Here is a 9,417-nt window from a genome sequence, read left to right on the forward strand (position 1 = left end):
TCCACCTATAGAATTTAAGTGTTGGCATGTAAAATATTCTTTAGGAATTATAGCTTAAAATAAGAATGCATCAAAAGATTCCTAACATAGTTGATCCCTCTCCTTTTCAACATCACATGCATTGAGGAGATGAACAACTTGGCTTTAAGTTGTAGATATGCTTTTGCATGATCCCTCTTCTTTCTTATTGCTTAAGATTGTTCTGGAAATTATTTGAATAAGGTTTTTTATCATTTACAATTATAAGCATTTTACTTTATTAGCACATAACTCTAATCCTTAATTATAATCAATATTTATTATTTGAATAAGGTTTTTTATCATTTACAATTATAAACATTTTACTTTATTAGCACATAACTCTAATCCTTAATTATAATCAATATTTATTATTTGAATAAGGTTTTTTATCATTTACAATTATAAACATTTTACTTTATTAGCACATAACTCTAATCCTTAATTATAATCAATATTTATTATTTGAATAAGGTTTTTTATCATTTACAATTATAAACATTTTACTTTATTAGCACATAACTCTAATCCTTAACTTTAATCAATATTTATTATTGGTAGGTCATTAAGTTTGCTAGAATTTTGGAGTGCTCTTTCGTAAAAGCCCTGGGTTTTCACTACATGAAACTTCATTTTTTCCGACCAATTCAGTCTGGAAAAAAATAAATTTCCATCGAAAATAAAAAATTCTGACGGAGATATCCGTCAACTTTAAGTTGGATTTTCTAGCGAATATTTCTGTCGGAAACATCAGTATCTCTCTCGAAAATTTCATCCATTTCGGCTGGTTCCATTAAAACTATACTAGAAATCATGAATACATCAAAAATTTTGAATTGTGAATTCATCTATATAGTTAGAGTTGTAAACCATTAGTAATTATAAACTTAATCTTAATAATCTATAAACAACATGCTTATATATTAGTGGGTTGATAACTTCAAGGCATGAGGCTGACTTCATCCTTTCTAACTTCCATAATTATTAATTAATTAGTTGATCATATACGGCGTTAAACTTAATTAATTAATTAATTTGAGTCTTAGCTTATCGATGCATGTCTTTGTCCTTTTAAATAGGTCATATGGGTTTATATGGTACAAAAGATTCCTCATGGAGATGTTAACGATCCTATCTTTAGCTTATTTCATCTTGACACAAGAGACATTTAATTTATTGGAATTCAAGCCAAGCCAATTTTAATTCTAAGTTGACTCTACTCTTGATAATGACTCATTTAGGCTTCATCTAAGCTTCGTTTGGAACAGCTTTCTTTATACTTTTTATTAGAATTTTTTTTTTTTAATTCAAACAGTAAGAAAGCTATTCCAAACAAAGACTTAGGCTTCGTTTGCGACGTCTTTCTTTAGGGTCTGCTTAGGATAATTGTAGTATTTTATAAAATTTGTTATGAAGTTATTGTGATGAAAAGAGCTTTATTATTTTGGTTGAAAAAAAAAGAGAGTTCACTACAGAAATTTCTTAAAAACTACAAAAATACAATAAGAAAGTAATCGTCAAACATAATTGTGGTCGTAGACTGAAAACGGAAAGTTGCGAGAAAAATATCCCAAACAGCTCTTAGTTAAAAATATTAATTGAAGAAAAACTTCAAGGAGCCCTAATCATTATTAGAGAAGAAATTTGCAAGAGATTTTACCCCAACTTGTCATTTGTGTTGGCTAACAACCAACCTACAAGGACTATATTATAATAAAAAAATATTATTTTAACCAACCTCCAATCATATTCACTAGAATGTTCAACTATAAAAATTAATAAAATCATATATTTAAGGAATGTAAATTTGATTTCTTATGCACTTTGCACTAATTCATTTCTTGAATTTGAAGAAGAAAATTATGTCACATAAATAGAATCGAACAAAAAATTCTTTTATTTTGTATAAAGTCAAAGGGTTTAGTCTTTTGGTAAACTATCCAATTAATTATGGTCAAAGAAAATTAAATTTTATGCAAACAATAATATTTTGGACTTTGGCCATTTGTTTGAATAAGAGAGGAAGATACTCTCTATTGATTTTATCAAAAATTCAATTTTTTATTAATTCATTTATTAATTAGTGCATGAGTGCATTGGAGCTTTTGTTGGCTAGAAACATCAAAGTAAATATAATTTAGGATTTTTTTAGAGGGTATAAATTATTTTCTCATTTAACTTTTTTTCTTTAAATTGGTTTTTCTAATATATATATATATATACGGATATACCCATAAAAATAGAACTATATTTAATCAAATTTGACATAAATTTATTCGAGAGCAATGGCATTATTGTAAATAAATATCAGTCCTATGATATGATATTATTTTTATTTATTTAATATTAAATTAAGAGTGAAATCATTTTGGATACCTATTTAAGGTAATATGTGATATTTCTTCAATAAACATATTTTTTATGACACAATGAGTTAAATAAAGTTTTGAACTACACATAAATAGTTCTCTTTAGGCCCCACATTTACTTTAAGAATGTGGAGCTCGTGGTCTTAAAGTCAATCACAACAATGTTAAGACAAATTAGATTTTAGTTATTGTATATTAGTCATGTATACATAAAATGATTAAAAAATATATTGGTGCAGAGATATTAAGGGTTTTACTCTTTGACCGAACATAAAAGCCGGACTTGAACTCAACATGGAGAAGTTGGATTCGGGTCAAGCCGTGTAAGATTTGGTTCGCATTTGTGTTAGCTTGTGTAGCTTTAAAAATAATGACTAAAAAGAAATTGTGCTTGCGATATGAAAAGCAAAGCAGTAAGAAACATGTCCCAATCGAAGCCTATATATTTTATAGAAATTTATGTTATACACAAGAAAATGAAATTATTATTTATTAGAAAAAATAAATTAAATATACATTTGCCTAATTCATTATACCATATCACTATTTTTATTTAGGTTTTAGGATGTGAGTAACATCTACTTTTTCATCACATCCTTATTTCAAATATTTTCAACATTTTCTTTATTAAATGATTTTAAAATTTAATTTTCACCAAATAATGAAAAAAAAAGGTTATAGTTCATATAAGTCTTTTCATAGAAAGGAAAAAGTAATTAATTAAAAGAAAAATTAGTAGCATAATGATATTTTCTCATATGGCCAAATTTAAAATTGAGTTGCTTTTAATTATAACAAAGATTAAGGTTTCGTTTGGGACGACTTTTTTACTGCTTTCTAAAACGGAGTTTTAGTACAAATTTTTTTATTTTTATACTAAAACTCTGTTTTAGAAAGCAATAAAAAAGCCGGCCCAAACGAAGCCTACATTAAGTTTAGCCCATTTGAATGATTGATAGTGGTTAGGAAATGCTAATTAGTTTATTTAAAAGATATAATGCTACTTTAATTAACTAATTTGGCCTTCCATTTGACCAAATTAATCATTTAACAAAGCATCAACATTTTCTAACAAGGAAAGGCATCAAGAATGTGTAGCAAAAAATTATGAATGATTTTATAAATTATATAAAGTCTCGTTAGGGTTTGCATTTGATTGATTTAATTTACATAACTAGTCATTTTGAATCTTTTAATTTTATTGCATTTAAAATCGAATAGACTAAAATTTGGTCCAAAAATCAATCTTATTAAACCCTAATTTTTTATGATCTAAAATTTTGATTGAATCTCATCCTAAGCATGAATAAATTTGATTTTGAAATATAATACGAGATCAAATAAAGTGTAATATTTTTTACTACAGGTGCTCATCTAACTTTCTTACTTATCGACCTATATATTATCAGACTGTCACATATAAAAGAGCTATGAGGTCTCCTATATGTAAGAGAAAATTAATATAAGTAGAAAGACTCGAGAAAATTATATCCTACTTAAATAGTAAATTAGATTTAATTCACCTTTAGGAGTTATTTCAGTTGTTTTGAAAGATGATATGATGAAATTAATTTTTTTTTTACTCTTATCTAAATTATTTATAAAAAATGATAATATTGGCATAAGTGATACATAACAAGTATTATTTTTTAATAATATACCATTTTATTTATTTAAAAATATTTTTGGATATTGATAGTTCAAGGATATCTATCTTCACACATTACATAAAAATTTTTTTGGATATTGCACCTATAATTTTTTTAAGAAAAATTTTATGCTAAATATTTTATGAAGTGAAGTAGGATACAAGATCATTTACTAATAAATAGGCATAGTTAGAAACTTCTTTAGGCAATTGAGAAGTCAAATGCTCTCTAAATTTTATTTTTTATAGTTAAAAACAAGCATATCAACTTAGATGAGTCTAAGTTATAATAGTTCATTAAAATAGCATGATTATCAAAAAAACAAGGATGATACTTTCATATTATCCAATGATAATTAAAATCTAAAAATAAGGTTTATTTTATATTTAATGATGATTTTTTGGTAGAAAGAATTTATGGACTCGAAAAATTCTTAACTCTTATCATTTTATGGAACCAAATTAGCATGCTTTACAATTTTTCTTCTCCACACTTCTTCCCCGCCTTTCTTTGTTGCCTAGTCATCCCTCTAGCATGAACGACATCTGCTCTGATCAACTTCTAACACCTAACTTCTACCATAAGCAATTAGTCGCCATTATCCATTTTCTAATGATTCATTTAGCTATGATAGGATGATACTGACGAATGTTATCATCTATCGACTATTACTCACCCTCAACTAAAATCGATAATCTTCATTGTCAAACCTTTAAAACTCGAAGTCCCTTTTTCTATAACAATGACTTATACCATACTAGTTTTAATTTATATTAGATTCAACTTTTTCTTACATGTGCCATGACTCTTTGCATTAGATGCTCACATGATCTTCACTCTTAGGATGGTTCTCTCAAAATCTCTTAAGGTGTGTGGTTGTAAGGCTAGGGAGGAAGCTTAAAATCGAATTGACTAGGCCAACTTGAAATGTTCAACTTAATTGCCTTAGTAGAATCCAACTAAACCAAAATATTTTGAGTCAATTTGCTCTTATTCTGAACTTTGATCGAACCAAACAAAAAAAATATCTAATTCTAATAAAGCCTATTAATCTAAATAGAGCCCGAACAACATCAAGCAAACTCAATGTTGATTTTTTTTTTAAATATGATTAATACTCCTCTAATATATATATATATATATATAATTTTTTTGTTAGTAGAGGAGGGAGTATTGCATTACTCAATCTTCATAAATGTAATTATTTTTTGTTAAAAAATTGCAGCAATAGAAAACATTAGCAAATGTCTTCTCAAAAACACTGCATGTGATATTTGTTTACCTTTTTTTCTGCTTAATTTAATTTACTTTGAAAAATATCTATTTCCCTCGCCAACATTCACGTCATCAACACGTTAATAACGCCGTCAAGCTATCTTACCCATCAAATCAGAATGAATGGTCAGGATTAATTGTAGATTAGAATCCTTCTAAAATATTGTTTCTTAACCCAATCTAATCACCAGGCCAAATTGAATGGTTGGAAAGCTCTATGATATCTCTAAACTTATCATAATAATTATAGAAATTTTGATTTGTGGGATTAAAAAGGTAATTTCAGTTAAACAAACATTCATTTGATTAGCTAAGACACAAAAAAGAAATAAAATTTATATAGGCGCCAACTCACATAGTGAGATATTGTTGCTGACTCACAATAACTAAATAAGAAGCAATTAGTCCGATTGAGAAGAATTTTGAAGATTATTGTCAACATCTTTTTATTTAAAATATAATATAAAAATTGCTTTAATATTATTTATAAATTATTTTATTTTTAATACAATCAAGGGGGATTTACATACATATCATTTTATTTCATATTATTTACATATCTAACATCCAAAATATTAATATTACATGTCTATCACTAGTAGAACAAATTTAAATACATGGAATAAAATATTAAAGTTTATAAAATGGTAGAAATAAATTATATGAGTGGTCTATTTGATATTAAATTTGTATATAAATGATAAACATATAATATTAATATTTTAAGAATTAGATATATAAATAGTACGTAAACATTTCTATCTAACCTTAACCAACTTCAAAGTGCTCAGATCCTTCTGATTTATATCTAATAACCACAATCACCCTTTTCTTTGTTTATCTTTGCTGTATATGCTGCTCTAACAAATAACATTGGTGACTTGTCATTTTTTATGTACTGGAGGTTTCACTAAGAACATGATCTGATGAGTCCCAAATTGTATAGATTCTTCCTTACCAAGCTGCCTAGGTATAGAAGACCGGCGCTGGCGATCGACGATTCTTCTTGGGCTGAATTGGGTTGTATATGTTTAGTGTGATTCGATCGGTCCTCATAGACCTTTAGCCGGCCTGCGCCGACACGCTCGATAACAGCATCGATTGTTTTTCGATCGGTTGGGTGGCCGGCGGCGTCTGTCACATAGAACATGTTTAATGCCATATCCCCTTTGGTGGACACTTCCGCCCTTGTGACAGAGAGCCCATTCTCCCTAAATGTTCTCGTGGCCTCTGCGAGTAACCCGGATCGATCATTTGTTGCACATAGCTCTAATCTTAAACCCTGATTGAAACAAAGAAAGTGAGCAGATTATCATAGAGTTTATTTGAGCCGAATAATCATCTTAATATATTTTTTATCTAATGTATGACAACTTTGCTCTATCAACCTCTTTCAGTTGCATCTGAAAGAATCAGAATAAGTTCCTAAAAAAAATATGATGGTAGGTTTTGTAGTCGCAGATAAATGAATGTGAAAAGAAACCTCGGATGCTCTGCGGTCGATGGCTGCTTGCAGGCATTGTATAACTCTTTGCCTTTCTGCTTCGGAGCTGATTGGGCTCCCGTCCGAGTGGCGAATGCAGAATTCCTGTAATCTTTAAAGGGTGAGATCGATGTGTTCGGAAAAGGGAATTTCGAATAGGGAGAAGGGGAGCAAGCAGTTACTTGGCAGGCGCGATCTCCGGTGGTGTCGATGGTGCCGTGGAAGACGACGTACTCCATGTCGGTGAGGGTGCAGATGACGTCGAATAGAAGCTTCGGGCGGTCGCGACACTGAACGTTAACGATGGAGTACCCCCGCTCAGTCCAGTTCTGGACGGAGACGGAAGTCTCGCTAACGCCGGAGTTGCCGCGTTCGTAGTCGCGGTCGGCGAACATCATCTGGTGGAGACGACGATCAACGTAGGTGCCACCAGAGGAGGCGGTGATGGAGGAGGAAGAGACGGCGGTGGTGGCTCCGCGGACGACGTTGCGTAGGCGCGCTTCAATACGGCGGATCTTCTCCGAATCCTCAATACGTAACCCCGAGTCCTCTTCCTTGACAAAGATGAGCGCGGCGATCCGGCCATTGTGGGTCCAGAGCTTGGCCTCGGCGACGATACAATGGAGATCGGAGAGTACGGCGAAGACTTCGGAAAGCAGACCAGGGCGATCCCCTCCGGTGAGTTCTAGGGTAGTGATAGGATCCATGCCTGCGGAGACGACAGCAGCCTCATCGCTAGCGCCGAGGGACCGTTCTATGTCAGAAATTACCCTCTCATCGGCGAGTTTCTCGCCGTACTGGTCGGTGACGTGGAAGACATCCATGAACCACCGGCCATCGGAGGAGATGTAAGCCTTCTTGATCGAGAGGTCAAGATCAGTAAGCACCTGAACCGCCTCGAGGAGAATCCCATCCTTCCTCGCACTATCAACCTGGATTCAAAACAATGAAGCATTCCACTTACATCGAACTCTGGATTAAATTGGGGGAAAAGACAACAACGCCGAGAGGTTACCTTGACCAAAGTTGCGGTGGCACAAACTGCATTGTCGATCACAACCCTGAAAATGAAGAATTCAAAAAGAAAGTAAACAACGAGGGAGGTCCCATCGAGTCTAAAGAGAAGAATTCCAGATCTGATATAGTCGAAATTTTTTTCGGAGCCAATAGAATCACAGCAAAAGAGCGCGTGGAGAAAATTTCCAATCCGCGCGAATATTTCAAACAATAGTCGTGGAAACACTCTCCACTGAAGACCAAATCAAACGTTGAAACCACATCAAAAAAATTCACAAAAAAAAAATCGAATAAAACCCTGAACTCTAAAATTCCAAATCAGAGCAAGCGTGAAATCAGGAGTGCAAAATCATGAAAGTATTAAAAAAAAAAAAAGAAAGGGAAACCCTAACCTTGGCGTGTTCATCCGGATAACAAGCTTCTGGTACTCATCAAGCGATGCTGTCCAATCCATATCTTTGTTCTCTATCAGTGAGACGAATATCAGAACCTTCTCTCTCCAAATCGAGACTCGCAGCCGCTTTTTCTCTGGTTTCAGTTTCTCGCCTTTTCAGAACAGAGAAGATCTGAGGTTGGAGTCTTTCTCTGGCGTATTTAAAGAGAACCCGAAAGTGTTAACGGAATTACGAGGGTCAAATAGTTTGAAGTTTGAACACACCTGTCCAAGGGTTGGGCCACCTGCTGACCCGATAGACAACCCGACTGGGAAATGGGTGGGCGGCGACACTCCATCGTTAATACTAATTATTTACAATATTGAAAATATAATTAATTAGTGCCTAATCACGATAATAGCTCATATCTCGATGATTAGTGCTCTGATGCAGTCCGTATCACTATACGATAGCCTGTCCCTATGATCGAAAAGAAAAAATTATGGGAGAATATAATGATCTAATTTTTCTAAAATAGTTTTAAAAATTAAAATGGAACATATAATATATTTTTGGTACATAAAAATAAAAGACATTAAATATTAAAATTTTAATTTTGTATGAAAATATACATAAATTCAAATAAAAGAATTTTGCAAGAAATATTAAAATCTATGTAAAAAACTCAAAAAGAAAAAAAATCATGATGAAGTGATTAATTACATAAGTAAGGTATAAAATTATAATCGGCTCAGTCGTAATAGATATGATTACAAAACTGAGAAGTTGTTGAGAGTGATCACAATCCGATAATAACAATCGAATGTCGTCAGTCAAATAAAAACGATTACAAGATGGCGATGAAGGTGATGATAACGAGCAATGGTGATTAAGCGATGAAGACCAGATAATAACAGCCGATCAACAGCTGTTAAGTAAAGGTAGTTGATCGACTACGATTGCTCGTGGTGTTCGTCTAAGTCTATCTTTATATATAGCTCTTGAGTTTTTTAAATCTTTGAGCTCTCTTCAAATTCATCTTTAAAAAAATATATATATAATTATAATTTTTTAGATGTATTTTAATGATTTTGATAAAAAAAAAATATTGAAAACACTCAATGGTGCAACCAGTGATAATTTATCATTATTTTGTCATTTAAGAACCTTAACCCTCTTAAAATTAGATATTGGATCCCTCATTAGGGATAGGATAATATATTATTTTTTAA

General features: G+C 31.7%; 1 protein-coding gene across 1 annotated transcript; it reads right to left on the minus strand.

Annotated features, from left to right (window-relative positions):
- Positions 1-6,042: 6,042 nt before the first annotated feature.
- Positions 6,043-8,612, minus strand: LOC110104734 (ACT domain-containing protein ACR8). The gene is made up of 5 exons (XM_020833968.2): positions 8,204-8,612; positions 7,810-7,855; positions 6,977-7,726; positions 6,795-6,899; positions 6,043-6,593 (listed from the first exon to the last, which is right to left on the minus strand). The coding sequence occupies exons 1-5, from the start codon at positions 8,263-8,265 to the stop codon at positions 6,222-6,224; spliced, it is 1,335 nt and encodes a 444-aa protein (XP_020689627.1). The 5' UTR covers positions 8,266-8,612; the 3' UTR covers positions 6,043-6,221.
- Positions 8,613-9,417: the final 805 nt, after the last annotated feature.

The sequence above is a fragment of the Dendrobium catenatum genome, unplaced genomic scaffold (genome assembly GCF_001605985.2).
Source record: "Dendrobium catenatum unplaced genomic scaffold, ASM160598v2 fragScaff_scaffold_343, whole genome shotgun sequence".
Lineage (NCBI taxonomy): Eukaryota > Viridiplantae > Streptophyta > Magnoliopsida > Asparagales > Orchidaceae > Dendrobium > Dendrobium catenatum.

Excerpts from the sequence above, each read along its gene's own strand:
- LOC110104734 (XM_020833968.2), bottom strand. The coding sequence starts at position 8,265 with ATGGATTGGACAGCATCGCTTGATGAGTACCAGAAGCTTGTTATCCGG. Across the intron at positions 6,900-6,976 it reads CCGGAGATCGCGCCTGCCAA|GAATTCTGCATTCGCCACTC; the intron begins GTAACTGCTTGC and ends TAAAGATTACAG. Across the intron at positions 6,594-6,794 it reads TCGACCGCAGAGCATCCGAG|GGTTTAAGATTAGAGCTATG; the intron begins GTTTCTTTTCAC and ends TGTTTCAATCAG.